The following is a 27,669-nucleotide window of genomic DNA, read 5'->3' on the forward strand; positions in this document are numbered from 1 at the left end:
CGGGCATGGTGCTGGGGCATGTGATACAGCGGACCACTATGGGAGGCCCCAGCAGAGGAGAGGGGAGATGAGAAGGGGTAAAGAGGAGAGGAGAAGAGGAGAGGAGAGGGGAAATGAGAGGAGTGGAGAAGATAGCAGACAGTGAGATGATGATGTGTGATTAGAAAACGAGAGAAGAGAGAGAGGGGAATGGAGAGGCCAAGAGAGGGAGGGACAGTAAGGCCACATGAGACAAGAGTCTCTGAAAGTGGGTTCTGCTTTTTGTGTTTGTTTGTTTGTTCAAGCCAGGACGCTGTGAGCATTCCCTGATTGGTTCTCCCTACCAGGTGCATCTTAAAGCAGCAGCAGCTGAGTGCCAACACTCTTGTTTTGCACCATGTGACAATGTCAATGACACGTTCTCTAGTCTCCCACACCTAGAACAGTAATAGCAGCAGCAGTAGATTGTACAGCAATATGTCCAGGAGGAGTGATGACAGATCTTTCTCATTCATTCATTCATTTGTTCAGTTTCATACTGTTTACTTCCTCCTGCCTCTCTTTTTGCCCCTAAATCATGATGCCTTGCTTGTATTATGAGTACGTGGTTGGGATATTATTATACTTTGTCTCCAGTAAATATGTCTATAGGTGCAAATCCACTACGTGTACAATGTAGTGTGCTTACTACATTTATGTCAGCTGTGACATTTCTCTGTGTGTGTGTGTGTGTGTGTGTGTGTGTGTGTGTGTGTGTGAGCACAAGTATGTGTGAAGAGGAGGAGGTCTGTACCCTCCTCCATGTTGGGGCATCCTGTCAGCAGACTAATTTACTTCACTGAAAGGTCAGTCACAAGACTCAGCCCGCCATATGAAACCTGTGAAATTAAAATGCAATTCAAGCAGAAACTACTGAATTTCTGAGATTGCTTAGTCCATAACTAAGGGGGGCAGCCGTGGCCTACTGGTTAGCGCTTCGGACTTCAGTTCGCACTCCGACCAGTCACGGCTGAAGTGCCCTTGAGCAAGGCACCTGTCCCCTCACTGCTCCCCCGAGCGCCGCTGTTGTTGCAGGCAGCTCACTGCACGGGGATTAGTGTGCTTCACCTCACTGTGTGTTGTGTGCTGAGTGTGTTCCACTAATTCACGGATTGGGATAAATGCAGACACCAAATTTCCACCAAACCAAACATGATCAAAAGAGTATATATACTTAATACTTACTTAATTAATTAGTGCTCCCGCCTAAAGTGGGGTGCGTGCTTAATTTGCATATAGCAATACAGATATCTCTAACGTCATTTCGCCTAGTCAAAACTCTAATTCAAGATATCTATAATTACATTTTGATAGGCAGAATGAAAGTTATAGATATCTCCAATTTCAGATATCTCCAATCAAAACTCATTCAAGATATCTATAACTTGATAATAGATATCTATAATCAAATTATGACTATCACTAACAGTTTGAGATATCTACGTCATTTTGACTAGTCATAATTCCAGTTACAGATATCTACAATGTCATTTCGCCTAGTCAAAAGTTAATTCAAGATATCTGAAAAGGAGCTGTAGATATCTTGAATTGAGGTGAATTAAAGATATCTTTATGACTAGTCAGAATCAAATTGTAGATATATCTAACTGGAATTACAGATATCTACAATTTAATTGCAGATATCCGTAATTCACATAGTGGATATCTGCAACTGAATTGTAGATATCCGTAATGATAAACCCCATAGAAATGAATGGCAAATGTGGAGTCATTTGTCCTAGGAAGAATGTCTTTGTAAATATCTGAAATTACAATTATGGATAGGAAGAATTCAGTTGCGAATATCTAAAATGTTCGTTTTGACTAGGCAAAACTGAATTACAGATATCTGCAATACATATTCAGTCTAGCGGTTAAATGTTAAAATGACTTGCCTAAAAGGACTTTGATTACGCTTCGCAATATGTGACGTCACCAAAGCATTTGCGCTTGCTGATGCGCCACCGACTCTTCATACCGACCATTGAAGAAGCAAAAAACGTAAACAAGAGGACCAGCTAAGAGTGTCAAGAAAGGTCTTATCAGTAGAGCTACTTTGGTTAAAAATAAACCTCTTCATTACCTTTTACTTGAACCTGCCATGTCCCTGGTTCTAGTTCCTAATTACCCTGTGCTGCAACTCTGGCTGGTAACTTCGTTAACTTGTCCAGCTGACGATTAAAACTTCACGACTGTTTAGGCTGCACAGCAGCCATTCACCTGTGCACTGGGGACTTTGTTTACTGGAGTACAGTGACAGTGGGGGCATTTGCGATATCCAAGGGGGTTGGCAGCGCAAACATTTCATCTCACAGGTAATGAATTAATGCATAATGTTATCCGCGAGTAATTGACACGGCTAACCACCAAAAACCCAGCTGTTCTAACATGAGCTTACCAGCTAAGGCTCTTAGGCTACATGTTGCTAACTGCCGATAACTTTGCCTGTTTAGAGAGTTTTGTCTCCGCGATTGGCTTTGTTGTGATATGAACTAACTAGTTAATTTGCATGCATGCGTATTGCGCTGCGGTGTTGATGATGCTAACCTTTAGTTAACACTGAACTGAACGGTCATTCGGCCGCATTTTGCGCTGCAACAATCTAGTTTGTTCCGATTCACGTGCAAGTAGCCTACAGAGGAGAGGAGCGGGTCTGTCTGTGTGTGTGTGTGTGTATGCGTGTGCGTATATGAGAGAGAGCACAGGACAAGGAGAAGCCGTGTCAGTGCCACTGCATGTAGGCCTAACTTAACTAACGAAAGAAGATATCTACATGAAATAGAAACAAAATAGAAACGTATAAGAATCATTAAATGTTTACAAGGCTGGAAGTTCAACAAATATAGGCCTACTAATGTGATTAAAATAGTTTAACATATTAATAAATAGTTAATAGTTAATAACATAGGCCTGGGATCCATGAAAAGAACAGTTTATGTTTATTTTTTGTTGGTCATACTATAGAATGATATACTAACAATGTAGAAATCAGCGAACTCTAGATTACATTGCACACATGTTTTTTTTTTTGTGTGTGTGGAGTGTTGGAGTGTGTACATTGATGAGAAAAAAATAATTGAATCCATTTTAAGATGAGTCTGAAACATAACATAATGTGAAAAAGTGAAGTGCTGTGAATACTTTCCGTATGCACTGTATATTTCAGAAAATAAATGTATTCATGAAACAAAATCAATTATGGGTTATGGTAATTATTTCAACCTGAATGATGATGGGCAGCTACATAGCTCATAATCCAAAGCAGTAGCCTAAGGTCTGAGACCCCCAGAGAAGGTAGTGTGAACAAGAAGAAAACTGAGGCCCCATCAGAGCTGCACCAGAAGTGCACCAGATCAGAGATCCAAGTCCTGTGAATGTGAATACAAAATGAACCCTTTTGTATTCACTTCCCTTTTGTTTTGGTCCACTTTCTGGTCCCCTTTTAGTGGACTGAGTTTGGTTATTAGGGACTATACCCTTGAGAGAAATGTGTAGGATTGAGAGGTGTATCTGTGTGTGTTTGTTTGTTTGTGTTTGTGTTTGTGTGTGTTTGTGTGTGTGTGTGTGTGTGTGTGTAGTCTTCTACTGATATAGAACTGCTATATAGAGTATATGGACATTAACCTTTCACACAGGGACCCTAAAAAACGGCGTAGGTGTGAATGTTTGAAGTACAATTAGTGAGGCCCACAGGCATTAGCAAATTACTTAGGCAACATTTAGCATGGCACAACGTTTCCCACAAATCACACAAAAGTTTGCCACAAACATTTAATTTTTGTAAGGGAATGCTTAGGAACTTTCGATCCACGCTGCGCGGAAACGCAGTAAAGTCAATGAGGGCAGGATCATTTCTTCGGGAGCTACAACGATTGGTAGGAATCCCTGCTGTCTCAGTCGTTGCTCTTAGTTTAAACTCCTGTCAGTCACAACAAAACACGCCCTCCCTTCTACCAGCGCAACATGGACCGTGAAGCGATGAAATAAACTTTTACAGTGTTTTCAGCCTCTTCGCTCAGCTGCTCTGCGTAACGGGGAGCCGCTGTCTATGTATCCATAAATGGCGGAAGAGGTCTTGATTGAGTCTTCTGGGAAAATCTCTGGGGTAAGAGATAGTCATAGCTTTTTTCCCCTTTTAACTACCTAGAAGTGCACTTTGTTTATTCGCTTAGTTGACTTCATGTTGTAGCCTGTAGACAGTGAGTAGCAGTGAGAGAGATGGACACAGGGCAGGTAGGTTGCACCGTTGAATTGTAGCATGTATCGTCACCTGACGTTGTCTGACACTTCGTTGCATTTTGTGATGTTTGTTTGTCTTGAAATCTTAAGTGTCATCCGTTTGGGTCTTTCTTTTATCACAGCAAGATTTTAGCAAAATGATAGTTAATTGAACTGATTTCGTGTGCATTTATTACCACATTGCACACACAGAGAGGAGGGAGGCTCGAAGAATACCTTTAAAATTAGCCGACATATAAAAAGGCTAGTCCGAGTGGCTGCAGTGTAGTGCTCATGGCGTGGATATGAAATGTGACTTGAAATCCGTCTAAAACAACTTGCTTGTGGATGTCTGACGACTCATGCAGAGCTCTGCGGTGAGCAATGCGAGCACGCGCAAGGAAACCAGTAGGTGGAAAAACCAGAAGGCACGCAGCGGGATCCGACTCCTGTGTGCACTAATTTTCAAAGAAGGGCTGAATTGCCATTTATTTGATAAACAAGACACCATTGTTTTGGCGGCCTTTCTCACGTGTAATTGCATAAGTCTATTCATCTGACTGTTCAGTCTCTAAATTAAACTTCTGGTCATATGTAAGCTATTACTGCATTGTAGCCCACTTACAAGCAGACACGCATTGCTTTGACAAAACACAAGAACATAGACCATTTAAGATGTCCAGCACCGGTCTGTCAAATAATACCCCAATTGTCAGACAGTTGTTTTACACTTGTAACCTTGATGTAAACATCATGTCTAATATACGCAGTGGTCAAGCCTGCCGTAGTCTCACAAAGAAAGTCATCTTAGGCTACAGTTAGAAGTTCTGAAAGTCATCCTCTCCAGCTCATACAAATTGTTTTGAACGTGCTGTGCCCCCCGCACTGTATTAGCTGTGCAAGGAGGGACCTCTGGGTAAAATCCTCAGTAACCCTGAGCCTGTGTTCTGATACAGCGGGTTAAGCCTTGAGCGTTGCAATCATGTGTGGGGCCTGAGGTCAAGACACAAGCATCAGCAGCACAGTTTTTTTTAGTTTTTTTTTTATTCTGGATCTTGTGTTCAGCTTCTTTTGAATGTGACCATGCAAGTTTTTTTGTCTAGTATAGCGTTAAAAAGTTCAGTGATCTAAATGCACACAAATGTCCCTGTTTTTATACATGTGTTTTACATTTAGAATGCCATTGATTTTATGTGTTTTTTATGTGGGCTATAACCAGTGGGAACTATGGAACTGCCACTTCAGAATGTGGCACATTTTTGAATAGGTTGGATATGATGGTAGTCTGTAGGCCTTATGAGGCACTGTGTTTATTATTCAGATCATTCCGTTGTAGGCCACACCCAAAAGTGCAAATTAGCTATGTCTCCAGTCATTTTTGGAATCTAAATTCCTTTTGCAAATGCCACACTTTTAGTGCTGATTTAAGCAAAAATCAGAAGATTTACCTCCACTGACTAGTTTGTGTGTGTGTGTGTGTGTGTGGGTGCATTCTTCTGGCAAGAGGCTTAACGTAACCCAAGTTGGCAAGGGAAATCTTCACCCGCTTTGGCATGAGTTCATTCAGCATCTGACGGAGTCATGTGCACTGCCCGGGTGGCCTGCTGCCAACAGCATAATCAGAGAGACTGCATGCAGGTTCTGCCTCATGCCACATCTTATTTAAAGCAACACAATGCAGTTCTTTTACAATAATATAACATCTTCACACAAATGTTGAGGCCATACTGACTTAGAACAAGGAGAATAGAATCTCTGACATTGTCCATGTGAGATGGAGACAGATGGTATTGCCCTGTGTAACGTTGTTGGCACTGGTAGGAGCAAGAAACTTGTCGCCGGTTTTGGATGAACTAGGTGCCCCTTTAGCGCTATGGATATGCTGTGTAAAAAATGTACATTGTGTTACTCTTAAAATGAATGTGTTGAAAACAACATAACTTGCATTGTTTTTTAAACACATCACTGTGTTCAAATAGGTACAACACAGTTTGTGTTGTTTGCTTTTTTTATTTGTTGCAATATGTGTTGAAAATAACACAACTTGCGTTGAAAACGACACAACTTGTATTGTTTTTTTTTTTTTTTTTTTAACACATCTCTGTGTCCCAATAGGGACAACACATTCATTTTAAGAGTGTACTTTACTTTCCCACAGTATGCGTCTATAGTCATATATTCAGGATTCATTTGTCTATGTGTAAAGCCAAATTGAACTTACTGTCTCCTCGTGTTCTCAAGAGTCTAGACTCCCAAGATTAACTTAACAAGTTTGGACGTTCATAAACGGGAGACCGTTCTTGAACATACTCTGTATTGATAATGGCCTATATGGTGTTGATAATGGAGAATAAATGCTGCTGGCTTTGTGTGTTGTAACAGTACAGCTAGAGGGGCCACTGTTGGAGGAAAGTCGTACCCTGGATGTAAATAGACTGACTGAAAGTGCCTGATTATTTCAATCATAGGTTTGAAGTAGGTTAAACAGTGTACATGGAGAGTCGATTCAGGCTAACCACTGGAAAAGCTCTTGGGTTAGATTACTGGTGCAGAAAGGAGCTTATGTCAAGATTCAAGGTTACTTTATTAGGTCTCCCAAGGGAGAAATTTGTTGAGAAAGCTGCCACAGCCACAATACAAAAGACATTACAGGACATGGCAGATATGTCATACATTGAGTAAATAAAAAAAATACCTAATATTGTAGACCTTGGAAAGCACAGACTTTCAAGCAAAGGTCATTCACCATTGAAGGTTACTTTCTTGTTTGGGTATAACTTAAGCAATAAATGTTTATATATGACACACATGTGGTTTCCATTCTGTAGAAACCACATTACTTTCTTTCCTTAAATTTAGGATTATCAACTCATTTGCCAAAGTCAACTAACGCATTGCCTCTCAGTCCTTCCCAGTAAAACCCGGGTTTTTATATTTTACATATATATATTGGGATCATTTGTCCTCTGTGTTTGTACTCGTTTTAGCCCTTAGTGATTCTATTGGAAATGAGACATCTACATAGGCTACATTTTGCTGTTGAGTAACTGAAAGATGATTAATCTCTCAAAGTAAATGAAAGATGACCAATCTCTTCTGAGTAACTGAAAGATGTCTATCTAAGTTGTCAGTCTCTGCCTGTCTGTCTGCTTTTGCTCTTATCGGTGTATCTGCCTGTCTGTCTGCCTGTTTGACGCATCTCTTCTGTCTCCTCCCCAGCATCTGACCAAGTCCCTGTTAGCGGTAGCTTTTCTCTCGTCCTTCGGCAGCTCCATGTTGTATGGCTACAACCTGGCCGTAGTCAACTCTCCTGCTGAGGTGAGTGCCTTGGGGATCAAAGACCTGGATGGTCTGAATTCACACACACATACACACACAATCATTCACTTCATGTCAGTATAATCCCACACATAAAACCTTATTCAGCAAAACATGCCAGACTTACTTTGGCATGTTGACCAGATTGTATTGCTTTGGCAAAGTATCGGCAGGTTATGAAACATTCTTGTTAACTTCGTGTGAACAGGTAAGTGACTAGCTGTAGGTGTGCTAGCTGAGGTCCTGTGTCAGTGACCAACACACTCTCCAGTGGACATTCCCTCAAGTGACAAATAAACCTTGTGCTCCCAAACCATGTGCGGTAGCATGCTGTAATTGGACTGGCTCCATTTTTTTAACATGGGAGAGTCTGGTGGCGGAGAGGAGGATGAGGAGAAGGAGGAAGAGGGGGGAGGAGGAGGAAAAAGGAAGGAGGAAGATGAAGAGGGAGGAGGAGGAGGAAGATGAGGAGGGTGGAGGCTCTGTTGGTCAGCACGGGCAGCCGGTGCAGGCTCCAATGTGGAAATTGGTTGGCCACCGTGGTGTTAATGGGCTATAATGTGGAGAATGGGCGTTAAGTGGCCCCTGCCTGTCCTTTGAGGAGTCACGAGAGCCAAAGTGTGTGTGTGTGTGTGTGTGTGTGTGTGTGTGTGTGTGTGTGTGTGTGTGTGGAGGAAGGGAGTGGGTGGTAGGTTAGTCTTTAAAGCACATGAACTGACAGATGAGGAATTCCATGCTGCTGTTAGGAAAGCTGATGAAACCACAGAATCACAGCCAGATGAGTTAAGTTATCAACCATGACCTGAGATGACCAAACAAAACAGGAGAGAGATAGTGAGAGAGAGAGGAGAGGAGTCACCTGACTTTAGAGAGAGAGAGAGAGATTGATAGAGATAGAGGAGAGGACAGGAGTCACCTGACTTGTAGATAGACAAGAGTGGCGCATATAGTCCAAAAAAATAACCTCTCCTTTTCTTCTCCTCCTCATCCCTCCTTTTCTCCTCCTTTTCTCTCTTCTGTCTCTTTTCCTCTTCCAACTTCTTCACACATAATACGCAACCACAATTCCCCCTTGACCACATTTCTGGGAACGATACAGCGTGATGGAATGTGTGGTGGTCATGCCTGTTAAAAAGTCACTGATAGGCATCGCCTCGCTTCTGCGTTCGTCTCACGTGAGGGGATTAAATGCCCCAGATGGACCAGACAATGGCCCCGACATTGAAAAAGCTAGTCAAGTTCTCTGGCCAGCGGGAGTCACAGGCTGTGGTCTGCTTGCCTTAATATTGCAGAGTATTGGCAGGTCTTCACTCTGAATGATTGGAGCTTATTTGGTTATTCACTTTACCTTGCATCAACATCCAATTGAATGAGAGTCTAAATGAGATTTTAATGACCATTCATTAGGAGGCAAGTTATGGGGTGACCTTTTTTCCCCAGTGTGGTCAGATGACAAGCTAGCAGCTCCATGTTAGTAATTACATTACGCATTGTGTAGCAAGCCTCCGAAATTTGCCGTGGCATGGGGACTAGAATTTTCTCTAAATGCCGCACGCGCTCCCGAAGATGTTATTTTACAGTAACTCTTCAACCCTATAAAACTTGGCCCATTGTCCCGTTTTGTCAGCTGACTTTACCCAGGGCAAGTTCAAGTATGTGGGCTTGTAAATAAAATAAAAGATCCATTTTATTTATTCACGCGTTCTCAAAGAACTACCTCGTCACAGTGTATGCACAGTGTAAACGAGACTCAACAAGACCATAGCAGTGTATCTTTAAAACACAACAGTCAACATTGACAGCCATCCTGGTTTAACAGCCTGTAGGGTACCGGAGAGTGAGGGAGCAATAGAGAGAGAGGTGGAGAGAGAGAGAAGTGGAGAGAGAGAGAGAGAGAGAAAATGAGAGGGGAAGCGTAGAGAGACCATAGGAGAGGCCATGGCATAATGTGATGTCCATTCCATTCATTTCCTTCCCCGTTTGTTTTAGAAACAATACAAATGTTGTCATGTGATGGAAATGACTAATTATCCAACATCATTTGATTTATTGAAATTGAATGGAATATTTAATTTATTACTTCGTCTGACACTTCGATCCAGAGCAACGTCCAGATGTCAATCATTACAGGGCCAGTCTCCTTGGAGCACATTATTGTTCAGTTCCTTACTCGAAAGCGCAACAGCCGCAGCCGGGATCTGAACCCACAGCTGCTAGGCTGCTGCACGCTAACTCAGCTCCTTGGCCACTACACTACTGCCAGCTTTTACCAATTAATCCCTGAAATGAATTAATTAAAAGAAATAAAACTTGATCATGGTGAAGCATGAAAAAATAGGCAGAAAGCAACCACTGAATATTAATCCTCATAAAGCCTATTCTTTGTTTTGAGCACAACCTCGTGGCACAGACTGATTCCTAACTTGATATATTTGATAGATTTTATACAGACTTAAACTTTAACTTATTAAGCAGAAATGGGTCATTCTGTGAAACGGGTGCCATTAAATGAGATGCAGAAGTCACAATCTAGAGGCAATGTGTGTTTCTAAAACATAAAGATAATAATTCAAGGGTTCTTGCAACATTTGATGAAGAAGAAAGTACTATTTTAAAGAGTATCACACTATTTTTAACCATTTCTCACAAATGCATGGCCATTTACATGTGTCCAGATTGACCAACACGACATATACATCTAAAATATCAGCACATAAATGTTATATTCTTATCAAACGTTTGTTATTTTCAGAATTAAATAAACTTTAGACATAATACTCAGAATTAAACAGAGGTGGAAAAAGTATGAAAATATTGTAGTCAAGTAAAAGTACCAATACCTTGATGAAATATTACTCAAGTACAAGTTAAAATACCGATCTGAAAATGTACTCAAGTAAAAGTAAAAAGTAGTTCATTTAAAATGTACTTTAAGTAAAAGTTACTTAGTTACTTTTTTTTTTCGGGGGGGGGGGGGTACCAGAACAACTAGTTTTACCAGAGACTTTCTAATGAGGAGATACAGCACTCAAAAAATCCTCCATAGTAATGCATGGGGTTAGTTTGTAACGCCAATATGGCAGTTGTCTACACATATCACAACCCTTCCGCGGCAAAACGATGACATGTGAATACATTGAGCCAATCATGTGGTGTGCTGTGAAGACATCGTGCCAATCATCTGTTGTGATCTCGCTGCTGGAGCAAGATTGTTGTCGTGAAGCCTTACGCACACACATTTCTGCCGAAATAGATGCACGATAAGTGCCCAAAAAGTGTTGCAATATGGCCGCCGAGTGGAGGTACTTGCCTGATAAGGATGTTGAGAAATGGAGATCTATGTGAAAAATCACCGGAGTTCTCCTTTAAGTTTGCAACTAACTTTGAAAATCAACTACTGCTCACTCATCCTTGGGTCGCTTTGCAGTGAACAGTAATCCAGCACAACTAAAAAGCCCCTCACAGGCAGCTAAGGCAGGCAGGCCAATGTTGAGTTGCAGAGAGTTTTTTTATATTTGAAAATGAGCAGAAGGTTCAGCAGATTAAAGGGCGTCGAACTGGCGGGGAAAGTGGGAAGTATAGGGCAATAGAGGAGAGGGCCCTTGAAAAGTGGAATACAGGGGGAACAACATTTTCATCAGGCATTAGTAATAACTCAGGTAATCCACACATAAAAAATCCAAACAACTCCATAAGTAGAGTCATGTGTAATGAAGTGGAATAACACAGGGAAAAAGTATTGAACACGCTAAGAAAAAGCACTAAGGCAAGGAAAGGGAAGGAACAAGCTGGAATCTGTAAGTAGTTAGAGAATAGTTATCCTTTCTATCTGCGCAAATTAATATAAGCTTGGTTGGTAGCTTACATATTGATGGGCTATAAAAAGGTTTTTCATTACCAAGGTGTCACACAGGAAACATTTCATGATGGATAAAAGCAAAAAGCTCTCCCAAGACCTTTGCAACCTTATTGTTGCAAAACATATCAATGAAACAGATGCATTTCAAAACTTCAGAATCTTCCAGTAAGCAGCATGGGAGCCATTATCTCCAAGTGGAAGAAACATCACTGCATCATCAACCGGCACAGGGCACAGGATCTCCTCGCAATATTTCTGACCAGGGAGTCAGAAGGATAGTCAATTCCAAGAGCCAAGGACCACTCGGAGAAAGCTCCAGAAAGACTTGAAGGCAGCCAATTCAATTAAATTCAATTAAACAGTTCTGGAAGTAATCTGGAACTAAAGATCAGGATTCACAAGAGGGACCCCTGGAATCTGTTTAGAACAATGGACCAAAATCACACCTGATACTGCGACTAATAAGTTTTGTCATACAGGAAATGTCTTGAAGCTGTCTTTACAAACAAAGGCTTTTCCACAAAGTATTGAAGAAATTTCAGTAGGCATGTTCAATACTTTTTTCCTGTGTCATTCCACTTTAATACACAAAACTCTTATGTTTGGATTTTTTAGGCCTATATGTGTGTTAATATAATGTGTGGTGAAAATTTCTAATAGACTCAATGGAAGTTTAGGCTAATTACTGAAAAAAAAAATAATTAAGCGTTCAATACTTATTTCCACCATATATTTATTTTACCTGAATATTTTAACTTCAAAATTGAATGTACTTTGGAGTGGGTAAGACTGTCTTTAGTGGCAGGCTAGCACATACCGTTGACTTGCGCTAGCCTAGCACCTGCGAACTCTGCAATTAGAAGGACTGGATGAAACGTGTTGAAAACGGTCTCCACTGATAAATATCACACTTGCTTACTTGGAAATGAGGTCCTATGTCCAAAATCCTGAACCACCCCTTTAATACATGTGTTATTCAACTTAAATTTAACATAATAATGAAGAAAAAAAGTCTTACTTTTGAAAACTTGGTAGATGTGACTCCACAAAATATGGCCGAAATCGCGTAAATTCATTTTTTGAGAAGATTTTTTATGATGAGAAGGTGTGGCCTTCAACATTACAGAGGTACTGAGCAAATATTTTGTGCTTAACATGTAGTACTCAAGTGGTAGATATGGCTCTATATGTTTGAACTCAAAACAGTTGGATTTTTTGGTAAGATATGGTGTCTTAAAGTGTGCTCTACCAAACGGTTGAGCAGGCAGTTAATAATGTCTGCATGTGGAGCACACAAGAAACTAAGTATAACAATTCCGACATTCTTTTACATTGTTTATTTGTTGTTTTTTCATTACTATGAGGGGATCCGTGAAGCTTAATTCTACCACCCCATCAAGCAAATTAAACCGTAATAACTGTTTTTTTTATTACAGTTTTAACACTTGCTAAGCCAATTAAATTTCTAATTGAAGGCATGTTAAGTCAATGACTCGGCCTTTATTGGATAACTAGAGCCATTTTATCATGAAATGTACCACCCCGTCACATACCACCCATCACATGTATTATATTTCAATCCATTATATTTCAATGTGAAAGACAAATGTATGCCTGAGGTGGGCAGATATTATTTTTTGGAGGCTGATCATGTCTTTAATGCTGTGGATAAATTGAAAAGAGGTTTACTTTTGATGGAAATTTTTACAATTTTATAATGTTGGAAAAGGCATCTGTTTTATAGAATGCCCCTGATGCAATACAGGCTTACTTCTTGCTCATATCGAAACATTAGAGCAATGTTTTCTCAACTAATAGCCTATTTCACAAGATGACCATGGATTGAAATGGCTCCCTATTTCCCCTTGTGCTACCCTCAACGCTCCCTGGCAACCACTCCTCCATTGCATCACTCTCAGTAAACAGACCACTGATGCGTATAGAACTGGATCTACCAGATAGAACAAGATCTACTAGATTACATCTTTGTTTCCAAGGAAGGAGTAGAAGATGTAATCACATCTAAAATACAAGATATAGTTATATCAGACCATGCTGCAGTTACATGCACTATGTGCCCTTCAACTAATAAATTAATATATAGAATCTGGAAAATGAACAGGAAATACCTGAAAGATGAGGAGTTCATTAATTACGTAATAAAACATATTGGCAACATATGAGCAACATAAAGCTACACTGGCTAAAGACATTTCCTTGGGGGAAATCAAAAAAGCTATTGATAGCTTCCCAAAAGGGAAAGCTCCAGGTATGAATGGGTTACCAACCGAGTTTTATTCAACATTCTGGCCTCAAATAAATCTTCTCTTTTTTGAAGTTATAGAACAAACCACTACAAATGAAATCCTGCCACCTTCAATGTATAAGACTATAATAAATGTAATTCCCAAACCAGGTAAAGAGTGCAATAAACCCTCTGATTTCGAAATACTTCCATCAATCATTCATTTTAATCAAAGGGGTTTATTAAAGATAGGCAGTTAAAAACCAATGTTATAACTTGTATATCTCTAACACAGTTTGCTAAAAAAGAAAAACTAGAGGTGACCCTGATGGCAGTGGATGCTGAAAAAGCATTTGACCGTTTAGAATGGAGTTACCTGTATGAAGTTTTAGCTGCATATAACTTCCCAAATGAAATTATAAAAATGATTAAAACTGTTTACAAATCTCCTGTGGTATATGTTTATTCAAATGGTACTCTATCAGAGGCAATTAAAATAACTAGGGGCGCAAGGCAGGGATTTCCACTATCCCCATCACTCTTTGCCTTGGCTATAGAGCCGATGGCTCAAAAAATTTGCCAATCAGATATGATAAGTGGTATTATATATAATATTTATAATATTGGAAGAGAATGTTATAAACTTAGTTTGTATGCAGACGATCTGATGTTGTATTTGACTAACGCAGAACAATCCATCCCATATCTAATGAGAATTATTGAGCAGTACTCAAAAATATCTGGTTACAAAATGAATATAGAAAAGACAGAACTTCAACAACATCAACCTATTCCTATTAATCTTCCAGACAATACCAGTGATCCCCCCCACGAAATGTTTTAAAATCATAAATAAGTTATCTAGCTCTTTCATCTGGTCAAATAAGGCTCATCGATTAAGTAGGAAATTACTTCAGAATAAGAGAAAAGAAGGGGGGCTACATTTCCCAAATCTTGAGTTATACTATTATTCTGCTCAGTCTTTTTATATTAACAAAATCATTAACAGATCAGAAGGAGATATGTGGGTAAACGTAGAGGACCATCAGCTTGGGAAAAAAAAAACATGTTTTTAGCCTTATTTACAAAGCAGAATATTAAAAATGTCAGTTTTGTCACAAATAGCACACTAAGAACATGGGAGAGATTAAAACATGTTTTAGATATAGAAATCACTGTCCCAAAGAATACAAGCTTGTGGAATAACCCATCCATCACCATACAGAAAGAAGGTGCTGAAGTGGAGATCATGGTGCGACAAAGGAATAACAACTATTGGAGATATTATTTCTCATAACAATATAAAGTCATTTGAACAATTGGTAATAGAATTCAACTTAACTAATAAGGAACTTTTTAGATATCTTCAGTTAAAGAGCTGGTTAACAGATAACGTTGATTTGAACTATAATAGACCTACAGAACCCTCAGCTACTCAGCGGTTATTCCTAGACTCAGGAGAAAACAAAAAATTAATAGGAAAAGTATACAAACACCTTATAAAAGCACAGGCAAACAATTATTCACTCCAAAAAATATATGAGGGTTGGAACAAAGATCTTAAAATAAAAAACTCTAATATAACCTGGAAAGATTGCTTAAATACAACCAACACCATTACCACCAATGAGAATATGCGTCTCATACAGTACAAACTTATGACAAGAATATACTACACTAAATCAAAAATAAATAAATTTGATGCATCTTTCTCCCCTGTTGGTGTAAAAGGTGGCATACACAATGAGACAATAATACATGCTTTCTGGGAATGTGAGAAGGTTTATAAGGGTTGGTTAGAGATACAAAAATGGATGACCAACATTTGTAGAATCAGAATTGAATTTACGGTCTTAAACAGTATTTTTCAAAACACAGCCAGGCTAAAATACCCCATTGGATGGATGGTCCTCTTCTCCTCTTTAGTATACAAAAAAAATATTTTAAAGCATTGGAAAGATACAGAGGCCCCATCGCTACAGCAATGGAAGGGTCTAATGAAATACTATTTAAATATAGAAAAATCAACAAGACCGGAACAAAATACAACAATTTAACAATGTGTGGCAGAAGATATATGAAGCCTTGTAAATTAAGTGGCTAAGAACTAGGTATGACTACTGAGAGCGGGAAACCAAACGTGTGTGTGTGTGTGTGTGGGGGGGGGGGGGGGGGGGGGGGGGGTCTCTGTGTGTGTGGGAATGAATGTGAAATATGGATGAGTGGGAATAAATGTTACATGTGGATGAGTGGAATATGGATAAATGGTATGTGGATGAGTGGTAGCATGGAGAGCATTGTATGTATATGGCTGGGAAGGTGTGTATGTAAATGTATGAGGATGAGCATGCATGACTGTGGGTTAAGATCCTGTGGAGTAGAGGAGTACTGTTACTAGTACGATTTGTATTTTGATGGTGATATGAAATTACACAGTATATGCTGGTATATGTATTACTTCTTGATGAAAATAATAAAAAATAATTATACATAAAAAAAAAGATCTACCAGATAGTGTGTGTCCATCAAAATGATTAATGATAGTAGCTATGCCATGATGCCTCAGACATGACCTTTTTCATGGGTATTTAATAAATCGGCCATTTAATTTTTTTACAATAAGCCCACGATTTAGTGAAATAAGCACACAGTTTACTAAAATGAGTAGTAAAAGAACAGGGCTAGTAGAAGGCCCATGCTTTCACTGTTTGATTAGACACGCTCAAAAATGAAGTATGCCAAACACACGTGTGGGTTTGTGTGCATGCACTATAAGATAGGGCCAGAGACTTTCTAATGAGGAGACACAGCACTCAAAAAATCCTCCATAGAAATGCATGGGGTTAGTTTGTAACGCCAATATGGCCGTTATCTACACATATCCCACCCCTTCCTTGGCAAAATGTCGACATGTGAATACATTAAGCCAATCATGTGATGTGATGTGAATACATTGAGCCAATCATATGGTGTGTGACTTGTGAAGACTCTTCCCAATCATGTGTTGTGAACTCACCGCTGGAGCAAGATTGGTGTCGTGAAGCCTTGCGCACGCGCATTTCTGCAGAATAGGATGCCCAATGAGTGCCCAAAAAGCGTTGCTATATGGCCGCCGAGTAGAGGGACTTGCCTAAAAGGACTTTGGTAGGGCCTCCTATCGACACATATCACAGGGCCACTGCTGTTGGGTGGCTATATGTAAACCAATTTGTTCATGTACACTTCCAACTCTTTTCTGGCAATGCCTTGATGAAAACACACACACATACATACACACACACACATACACATATTAAGTTGTTCTGTGTTGAAAGGAGACTGCTGTGCACACACACACACGTATTAAGTCGTTATGTGTTGAGAGCAGACTGCTGGCTTCCTCTAGATAGATTTAGTTCATTTGGGTGTATTCTTCAGTAGCTCTGAAGCTTTCTCTTGTTTTTACTGTTAATTTTATTTTCTTATTTGGGCTCCACTTCCATGACATTTCTGACATTTTGGCAGGTTCTTTGTAAACTACTATTTGTCTTACGTTTACTTGACACTGCAACATGAGGTCCCCTAGTAAATTTGTGTCTAAAAAATCCAAATGATATTGACCATGATTCCATTTATAAAAGCAATAAAAGGGGAAATATCCAAGGGTGTGAATACGGTTGAATATAAATGTGCATTGTGCATGTTGTTGTTCTTTGTCTCTTCCTCAGCATGAGAAAGTTTTCAAAGAGTTGTCTGATGCTTTTCTAGATCTGTTTCATGTAGTGTCTCTCTCTCTCTCTCTCTCTCTCTCTCTCTCTCTCTCTCTCTCTCTCTCTCTCTCTCTCTCTCTCTCTCTCCCTCTCTCATTCATCTGTGCAGTACATTAAGGAATTCTACAACAGCACGCTGATCAGGAGAAATGGCGAGGGCGTGGATGAGCAGACCCTTACGCTCATGTACTCAGTCACCGTCTCCATCTTTGCCATCGGCGGCCTTATCGGTTCCTTCATGGTGGGAATTCTCGTCAGCAGATTCGGGAGGTACGGACGGAACGCCATGATTGTTCTGCTTCACCCACATTTAACGGCACAGGGCAATATTCCTGCGCATGCAGCTTCGCGTGCGGCACGTGAATGCGCACTATTGTGAGCACCAATCGAAAGGATTTTGTTCACCTTAATTGTATCCACGTAGTTTGAACTAGAACTGAACTTTAGTGTCGTAACCCCAGTGGTAGGGTTTTAGAGTTCACAGACGTGAGATAATGTACAGCAGAACGACATTTGAAGGAGACATTTGTATAAGTAAACAGACCTGTATTGATCAAACCCTTAGTCATGCTTGAGTTTGCTACTAACAGCACAACAACACTAACAGCCCCTTGTCCACACAAGCCACAGAGTTAAGTAAAGATGAGAGGGTGGATTGAGGCCTTGTGACATGTCATGCCAACATTCCATTTACCTTATTGCCCTATATGCCTTTGACATGCATATTCTAAACATGCATATCTGATGTAGTACAGATGTATTTGAATTATACACTGAGTAAAAGCAAAATAAGTTTGGATGAAAGTAAATGATTAACACCTATATCCTAACCCATACAACCCCTTTCTGGTGTTTGTGTGTGTGTGTATGTCCATGAACGTGTGTGTGTGTGTGTGTGTGTGTGTGTGCGTGCGTGCGTGTGTGTGTGTGTGTGTGTTTATCACAGAAAAGGGACACTGGTGTACAGCACGGTGCTGGTGTTCATAGGGGGCGCTCTCATGGGCTCCAGTAGGATGTGTGGCTCACCTGAGATGATCATCGTTGGGAGGTTTATCACCGGGATACACTCAGGTACTCCGGCAGCCTCTTACCTAACACACTCACTCACTCGCTCACCAAACAGTCTCACTCACTGTGTATTGTTAAGTGGAAACGTCTAATGTACTGTTGTGACACTGAGTTCACTTTTAGAAGACCCTAAGCCTACACACACACACACACACACACACACACACACACACACACACACACACACACACAAATATAGTATAGTGTAAAGTATATCACACTGTTTTTTCTGCATTCAGTTTTTATATAGTTTCAGTCATTTTGCTGTGGATATTCCAGCACTGCATGCACTGGTCAGTGGAATGGTTGTATGGGAAAAGTGCTCTACATTGAGTAGCTTTATATAGAAGGATTATATAGAAGGATTTGAGTGTTTGAGACTGACCTAATCTACATCTAAGCCTCCGATCACAGTTCTCATGTTCCGTTAACATTCTGTGCTGTTCTGCAGGGATCTCGCTCAGCGTTGTGCCCATGTACTTGGGGGAGATTGCGCCGAAGAACCTGCGAGGGTTCCTAGGACTCGTGCCCAGCATCTTTATCTGCATCGGAGTCTTCATCGCTCAGATCTTGGGTCTGCACGAGCTGATGGGGAAGGTGTGTGGCATACAACATGTGTAAACAATAAACAAGTAAACACAGATGAGTAAACAAGCATGTGTGCCTCAGCCAGGTCACTGGGTCACCATCAGCACAAGTTTCAGGGTCAAGTCTCAGATGAGGATTTAGAAAATGAGTCCGAACATGAGTCTAAATGTGGTTACTATGGTTAACATTGTGGTGGTGACCTTGCTAAAAGAAAGCATATACGAAGGGCTTTCAAAAGCTTTTAGACACTATGTGTATGTCTGTATGCAGGCATGGGCTAGGCCTAATAACATATAATTATTATATAATGGCTTCAAAAGTTTCTAAATAACTTCCAGCAAAGTTCTGGTAACAATTAGAAGTTTTCCACTAGTGGCAAATGTGTTCGCCAGTGATTTGCCAACACACAATAATGGTAAACTTCCAATGAACTTCTGATGACAAACCTAATTTGCATGTGACCTTGAGCTACTAACTGAACTTCATAAATATGAAATGATTGTAAGAACAGTACAGTGATTAGGTGACTAAGGAAGTAAGAAGAGCTACTAACTCTACTGGTTAGGGCTTCGGGCTTGAAACCGAAGGGTCGCTGGTTCGATCCCCGAGCAGTAGGAACGGCCCTTGAGTGCCCTTGAGCAAGGCACCTAACGCCTCACTGCTTCCCGAGCGCCGCTGTAGCAAGGCAGCTCACTGCTCCGGGTTAGTGTGTGCTTCACCTCACTGTGTGTTCACTGTGTGCTCTGTGTGTTCACTAATTCACAGATGGGATAAATGCAGAGACCAAATTTCTTGTATACGCAAGTACACTTGGCCTAGAAACCTGATTTAAAAAAATAAATAAATACATTTTCATTTTAAAAATTTTAACTGAACTGAGTTCACTCAGGTATACAAACAAGGTGTGTTCAAGCATGGCTGCCCATGAGTTCAAGATTTTGACACGATGATGACGGTGGTGGTGGTAGTGATGACCTCATTTCCTTCACCCAGGAGGAGTACTGGCCCGTGTTCCTCTCTCTGGTCGTGGTGCCCACCTTCATCCAACTCATGCTGTTGCCATGGTTTCCAGAAAGTCCACGGTACTTGCTGATAGAGAAGCGAAACATCCACGCCACCATCACAGGTGAGGTAGACAAGCCCCTCCCACCTACCCAGGCACCCTTGTCTCTCTACTTATGCTTGTTTGTTCTGCTATCTTCGCTGTGGTTATTTCACACATTAAATGGAAGGGTATATAAATATTATTTTTTTTTTTTGTTTAATCATTCTAAATATCTTGCATGCTCAATCAATCATCCCTTATATGGCTGTCACTCCCCTTTGTTCTGTGAGAGAGCGAATAAGCCTGTAACCCAGAGAGTCATTTTCAGGCTAAGCAGACAAATGAGTCAAATCATGTATTAAACTCTTTAGCTGTGAAAACATCGGCGTAATCTTAATCCTCAACACCCCTTCTGTGACATCCTGCATATTTCATCATGAATTTCCATTAAAAATAAGTTTTAATCCCAGGGTTGTGCAAAATGTGAATTGCAATTCTGCTTCCTGTTTGCTACCTCAATTGAAATGCAAGTGAAATTCAAGAATTCAATTGGAATTTAAGAGCCAGTGTAAATTCAGTTCTGGAATGTTGCACAAGCCTGGCTAATCCGTATCACCACCCTAAAAGATGAGAACACATTTCACATTACGTCCATCTCCTAAAAAAGAGCTTCTTCAACGGAAATCGCAAATAAAAAACAAAGTGTCTGCCTGTCTTATAGGTGATCAGCTACCTGTTATTGCCCCTTCCAACACACACGCGCACACACTACACACACACGCGCACACACTACACACACACACACATACACACACACACACACACACACACACACACACACACACACAAAGGCTCCAGCACTGTCTCCCAAGGCCTCTGGACCTTAAAGTCTCTCACATCAAAGAGCAGCCAGGAGCAACCCACACGCGCAGCTTTGGCAAGCCAGCCAACTGGGACTAATACTCTGAAGTATGCAGGGAGAGGCAGAGGCAGGCAGGCAGTCTTGGAGGGAAAGAGGGTAGCAGGGCAATTAATATAGATTGTGGGCTTGTGGAAGTACCATTTATATCTATCACGGGTGTATTTAACCACAATCTTCGGGTGGCAAAGCTAGGATAAGAAAAGCTTGTGATGTGTCTATTTTTTTATGATATTTGAGGTTTCATGAAAAGTTGGGATGAAGCCAAAAAAAAAGGCTGACCTAGAAGCAGCCATGTCGGGCTGGACCGAGCTTCTTGGTACAACAGACAGAATTGGCCCTGTGGGGGAATAGTATCATGTGTTTCTTTTTTAAAAAAAAAAAAGAGCTAATGAAGAACTTCCTCTTCAGTGAAACACAAATAAAATGTTGCTACATCATGTAGAGTATAGTGGTGTCCCATCACAATGAGTTTGTTTGTATGTAGGTTTCAGGAATATAGGTGCGCTCACTCAAACACTTTATAAAGTATTTTGGGTGTGTTAAAAATGTCAGTCTTGAGGAAACCGCACTCTCTTGTGTATTATACTTTGTTTGTATGTACTTCCTCTTCAGTGAAACACAAATGAAATGTTGCTACATCATGTAGGGTCTAGTGATGTCCCATCACAATGAACTTCCATGAGTTTGTTTGTATGTACTCATAAGCCCATCTCAGTGTTTGTGAATATTGTCGCATACGTGCACAGTGTGAGCAATTACTGTCCATGCACTATTGAGTGTGTTTATTAAGCTATGCATTCATGTGTATGATTTAAACTGTATGAAATGTGTAATGTTGCCACTTATTAAAGTAATTAATGCATTTTATATCATAGGCAATAATTAAGATGTTAGGTTGTTAGGAAGAGGGCCATTATACCTGGTTGTTCTCTGATGAGCTGTGTCGCCCCCCTGCAGCCCTGAAGTGGTATCGCAGGCGGAGCAACATCCAGGCAGAGGTGGAGGAGATGCAGGAGGAGCAGCGGTCACTCTCGTCCGTCCAAACTCTGTCCGTGCTCGAGCTGCTACAGGACCGCACCGTCCGCTGGCAGGTGCTGACTGTCATGGTGGTCAACGCCGGCATGCAGCTCTCCGGCATCGACGCGGTGAGCCATATGTGTGTTTGTGTTGGGGTGTACAGTATGTGGAACTGTGTGCGTGCGTATGTGTGTTTAAGATACTTTAGAGGCCTCTATACGCACTTTTTTTAATTGTAGCACTAAGGAAGCACTTGAAGAACTTTTAACATTTTTTACAACTATTACTTGTGATGAATGATGACATGTGGTGTGTATTGACTGTCCAGTGTGCCGGTGAAATATGTGTGTTGCTTGATCGTACAGTATGCATGCTGGTCACGTGGTTGATTGTGTCCCTTGTTCCTTGAATCACTGAATAAGCTACTGTAATGTGCCCTTTTAAATTGCCCCTTGGGGACAAATAAAGTGCTTTGAATTGAATTGAATTGAATGATTCCGTGTGAGTATATGTCTGGATCTGTGGTTTGATTGTGACTAAGCCCACATATTGTTCTTTGGGCAAAATCAAATATTAGCTTGGGCTGTGTCTGTGTGCAGTGTTTGCAGATTCCCTCTTGCAATATCATTTCTATCATGCATCATCTTTTTGTTGTACCGTCACTGTTCCATGTTCTCACTTATAATGTCTTTTGGACTCCAGATCTGGTTCTACACCAACGACATCTTTGAGAATGCGGGCATCCCCCCGTCCCAGATCCAGTACACCACGGTGGGCACCGGGGCCATCGAGGTCATCGCGGGCCTAGTCGGGGTGAGAACTCACCGACCACCTTCACAGCACACTAGTGCCTTCACCATATGCAGTGGTGTAGTCTAGTTAGCTGTAGTGGATATACTGTGATGTAGTGGTTAGCTGTAGTGGGTATACTGTGATCAACCCCAAATGTTAATACCTATCCTTGCCTTTTTTAAGTGGGTATACTGAGATGGTGATGCGTTTTAAGTGGTTATGCGTAGTCCTGCATATCACGTAGACTACACCAGTGGTTCTTAAACTAGGGGTCGTCAAAAATATTGGATGGGTCGCGAAATGATTTGCATTTTCTAAAGGTTTTTAGTCAAAGGCTGCCATTGATATACAGTAATGCCTTTGGTGTTGACATAGCCTACCGATGAGAGAAGACATTTTATGTTTCCAATGCCCATCTCACCACGTTTTGAAACCGAATTCCGCCGGTTAGAGAGAAGGAGGTCGCGAGACTTGGCCCATGTTTTTTGGGGGGTGGCACGACAAAAAGTTTAAGAACCACTGGACTACACCACTGACCATATGGTAGTTATGGCCAGTTCGGCTATTTAGCTGGAGTGCAGCCTGGGCAGGTGCGTAAACAATCCCAGCCTATTACAAACACAATGCTTCAGGGGCATGGAAGGGAGGAGTGCCATTTTCATTGACTGTAGAGCTCAAATGTCTTTTGAGGGTCTCATAAAACCCAAATGCAGACCCTGCCTCTAAATCTCCACTGGAGGTGCTAAAGGCCTTTTGAATGGTGATTTATAATTGCAGTTCTAAAATGAATGACTCAATAGAACAGATCTGAGAAAGAAAAAAAAATAAAGATTTTTTTTTTTTTAACCGGTGCTGTTCTCCATGTATCACCCTATTAGTGCTTCACCATTGAGAGACTGGGCAGAAGACCCCTGATGATTGGTGGATTCAGCTTCATGGGATTCTGCTGTGCTGGAATCACGCTGTCACTTATCCTTCAGGTCTTTGTCAACTCACTCTATTCTCATAAGAAGCCCATTCTAAACAGCACACTGGCTGCACATTTTACATTACTTTTTTTAATAGTTTTTTAGTTGTTTTGTTTATTTACTATTTTTACCATTTTTACCATTTTCAGCTGTGCTATTCATTTACTTTATAATAATTTTCATCCTTTGTGTTGATGTTTCCTTAGCCAATTTTATTTGAACTATTTCACTGGTAAATGTACTTGTACAAATGTACTTTACATACTTGCACTGTATGTAAAGGCCATGTGTTTTTTAACTGGCATCCATCCCAATCTGCTCTCTGTCTGAAACCACCTCCAGGCCCGTGCCCCCTTCATGCACTACATTAGTGTGGCCTGTGTGGTGGGAATCATCGCTGGCTTCTGCATAGGACCAGGTACGTACGGCCCTGTGCTCTCCACAGCACTCAGCTGTCTCAGGGGAATTTCAGTGTTGTACTGTGCTGTCAACATCTGTGGTTATCGTGCTATAAGCAAAGTCCTTTTAGGCAAGTCCCTTCACTCGGCAGCCATATTGCAACGCTTTTTGGGCAGTTATCGGGTATCCTATTCGGCAGAAATGCGCGTGCGCAAGGCTTCACAACACCATTCTTGCTCCAGCGGCAAGATCACAACAAATGATTGGCACATGTCTTCACAAGACACCACATTATTGGCTCAATGTATTCACAACACAGCACATGATTGGCTCAATGTATTCACATGTCGACGTTTTGCTGGAGAAGGGGTGTGATATGCATAGACAACTGCCATATTGGCGTTACAAACTAACCCCATGCATTTCTATGGAGGATTTTTTGAGTGCTGTGTCTCCTCATTAGAAAGTCTCTGCTATAAGCCTACAGTGCCACACATATGAACCATTCTTAGAGCAGCAGTAATAGTAGAGCGATACTAACTCCCTCTTAGGTTCCGGTCCAGTAGACGGTGGGATTTGTTACTCATAGCAGGTGCTTTTTGCAAAGGTTATTTTTGAGATGTTAAATATAGGTTTGCAATATATGTATATGTAATATATGTAGTATTTATTGTGTGTGTGTGTGTGTGTGTGTGTGTGTGTGTGTGTGTGTGTGTGTGTGTGTGTGTGTGTAGCCGGTGTGCCTTTCTTGATGACGGGGGAGCTCTTTAAGCAGTCCCACAGACCTGCTGCCTTCATAGTGGGAGGGTCACTCAACTGGCTGTCCAACTTTACCGTAGGATTCATCTTCCCTTTCCTGCAGGTGAGTCAGATTATAGGAGAGGTGGCTGCAGTACCATAGAATTACAAAAATAATCCATGACAATCCATCATGGCTCGTGAGTGAGAGCTGCCGTATTAGGGTACACTGTACAAATGAAACTGAAGGTAAATTGAAGTGAGTGGGATTAAGCAGATATTTTTAGAACAAGCTCACTAATGTTCTTTAACTCTAACAATCTTTAACATTCTTTATTATACGGCTCTTCAGAGTGCTGCAGTGCTGCAGTTCCATTCACATGTATGGGCCTTCCCAACGTTCGGAGGTCTGTTAAATATAATCACCACTTCGAAGTGTATAATGGCCGCTGTCAATGGCAACAGGTTTTGTGCCCTGAATTCGCATCTTTCATATCACCCCGCAAAAAGTCCATTCGCTTATTGCAATGGAATTTCAATGAAAGTGAAAGTCAGCTAATAATACGTTGCCACGCAACACCTGAAACTCTCAAGTTTTATCTGTGTGGCAAACTATTTATTTTTTCAGCGGAAGACACGAAACGGTAGCAAAATCATTTTTAAAGACCCATTGTGTTAAGTTTCTTTTCTTGTTTTGGCAAGTTGCCGTATAATAAGCGGGATAATGTATTGTCCACCGGTAATTATCAGAAAATAAGTCCCTTCAGGTCGAAGCAAAACCCCTCCGCTGCGCGTCGGGGTTCTGTTCTCCCTGTCGGGACTTATTTTCTTATAATTAACGACAGACAATACATTATCCCTTACTTAACATTCTTTATATCATTAACATTGTTTAATTCTTTAACATTCTCTAACTTACTAACATTCTTTAACTCTAACGTTCTTCTTACTAACATTCTTTAACTCTTTAACATTCCTTAACTGGCAAGGACTCTTTTAATGCTTGGGTGTAGGTATATGAGCCGACCATTTATTAGGTGATGATGCTACCACTGTTTTACTACACTTCAAGCGTTATATTATATTGTTGTAGTAAGGGATAACAGCTGCCGAGGTGTCCCGATATGCAGAATTAATGGATGAGGCGGAAGCAAAGAACTCCCCGACGCACAGCAGAGTTTCCTCAGCCAAATCTAAAAAATATGAAGGACACCTGGTGTCACAACACAAGATCATTAAATCACATATAATTATGGGAGAATGTAGAAGAATTGTTGTTCAACATGTAGGTACAATATAATAGTTTCAAAGAACAATAATGCATATTTCAGATATTTTCTCTCTGCAGCCACAGCAAATACCTAAAGAAAGAATCGGCCATTTTTCCCCCACATGTCTCACCTATAAGCTGTCTCTCTCCTGTCCTGTCTTTATGCTGGTGTAGATGTCCGCCGGGGCCTACTGCTACCTGGTCTTCTTCGGCGTGTGCGCGGGGGTGTCGGCCTACGTCTACTTCATCATCCCCGAGACCAAGAACAAGACGTTTGTGGAGATCAGCCAGATGTTCAACACCAAGGACAACTCTATGGAGATCCACGCCCTGGGCATCACGGCGCACGGCAGCAAGATGAACGGCTACGGCGCCCTGGATGAGGAGAGGGAGAAATAAAGGGAGAGGGGAAGGAATAGAGGAGTGGTGGATGAAGAGGAAGAGAAACAGAGGATAAGAAAATTTGAGTCAGAGGCAGAGGAAGGGTAGATTTAGCTGGCTGCTAGCTGGCTGTGGGGTGGTGTGTGTGTGTGGGGGGGGGGGGTCGGTTAGGAATATGTTGCACAAAACTCTGTACTGTCTGTTTTGCCTGTGGGGGTTTTAGCATAATGGATTGGAGTTCAATGAGTACTCTTAACAGTTCGGTACAATCATCTGTTGTCGTTCGTTGTATTTAAAAATGTTATTTGGTTTTGTGCCAGAGTTTTACAGAAGAGGTTCTTTGGCACATCCCTCAAAAAGTGCCGCAGAGAGCCTGATGTACTACTGCTGTGGTGGGATGAATTGCCTCTGCATATGAATGTATATGAATATGTCTTTAAATGCAGTTTCTCACCTTTCTCCATCCTCTGTGTCTGTATGAGGATTGTGAGTGACAAGTGTACATTTACCAGGCACCTGTGGTACCTATATGTGAACCATGTACATGTGTTACATCATTGGAAATGATTGAGCTGTTTCATAATTTAAATCATCATTCTTTTCCATTTACTCAAAATGTTACTGATGAGTTAGTTGCAGAGTCATGCTGAGCACCCAGTCATGTGTTGTAATTTGTACTTTCTTAAGTTATAGTTTCTGTTTTATATCCAGACTTCACATGATTCCTATTTTCCAGTGTTATCAGTGATTGGAACCAGTCATAAATACCTGTATTCATTCATTCATCTGCATTTCAACATGGTGCCTACGTAACGTTTGCCTCCTCCTTAAAGGTTGTATCAGCGATCGCAGGCCCAAAAAAGGTCCAAACATAAATGATCACATTAATTTAATCTTCCCTAACGAGCCGCTAGCTGCCTGCCCCATAAGCAGGCCGTCAAAAAAAACACGTCTCTGTAGGCAGCCTAGGCTCTGAGATCTGCACACAAAAACAATTGCTACCAATAAGTGTTGCCAACCACTCAAAGGCAAAATAAAGTGTTCCAATCAATAACCGAGATGCGCGTTCAGGAG

At 41.0% G+C, this 27,669-nt stretch overlaps 1 protein-coding gene across 1 annotated transcript; it reads left to right on the forward strand.

Moving 5' to 3' along the window:
* The first annotated feature begins 4,033 nt into the window (after positions 1–4,033).
* Positions 4,034–27,546, forward strand: slc2a15b (solute carrier family 2 member 15b). The gene is made up of 12 exons (XM_042104590.1): positions 4,034–4,123; positions 7,456–7,554; positions 17,517–17,677; positions 18,354–18,478; positions 18,927–19,072; positions 20,057–20,189; positions 21,988–22,175; positions 22,750–22,860; positions 23,718–23,819; positions 24,150–24,225; positions 24,941–25,068; positions 26,389–27,546. The coding sequence occupies exons 1-12, from the start codon at positions 4,079–4,081 to the stop codon at positions 26,611–26,613; spliced, it is 1,539 nt and encodes a 512-aa protein (XP_041960524.1). The 5' UTR covers positions 4,034–4,078; the 3' UTR covers positions 26,614–27,546.
* Positions 27,547–27,669: the final 123 nt, after the last annotated feature.

The sequence above is a fragment of the Alosa sapidissima genome, chromosome 9 (genome assembly GCF_018492685.1).
Source record: "Alosa sapidissima isolate fAloSap1 chromosome 9, fAloSap1.pri, whole genome shotgun sequence".
Lineage (NCBI taxonomy): Eukaryota > Metazoa > Chordata > Actinopteri > Clupeiformes > Clupeidae > Alosa > Alosa sapidissima.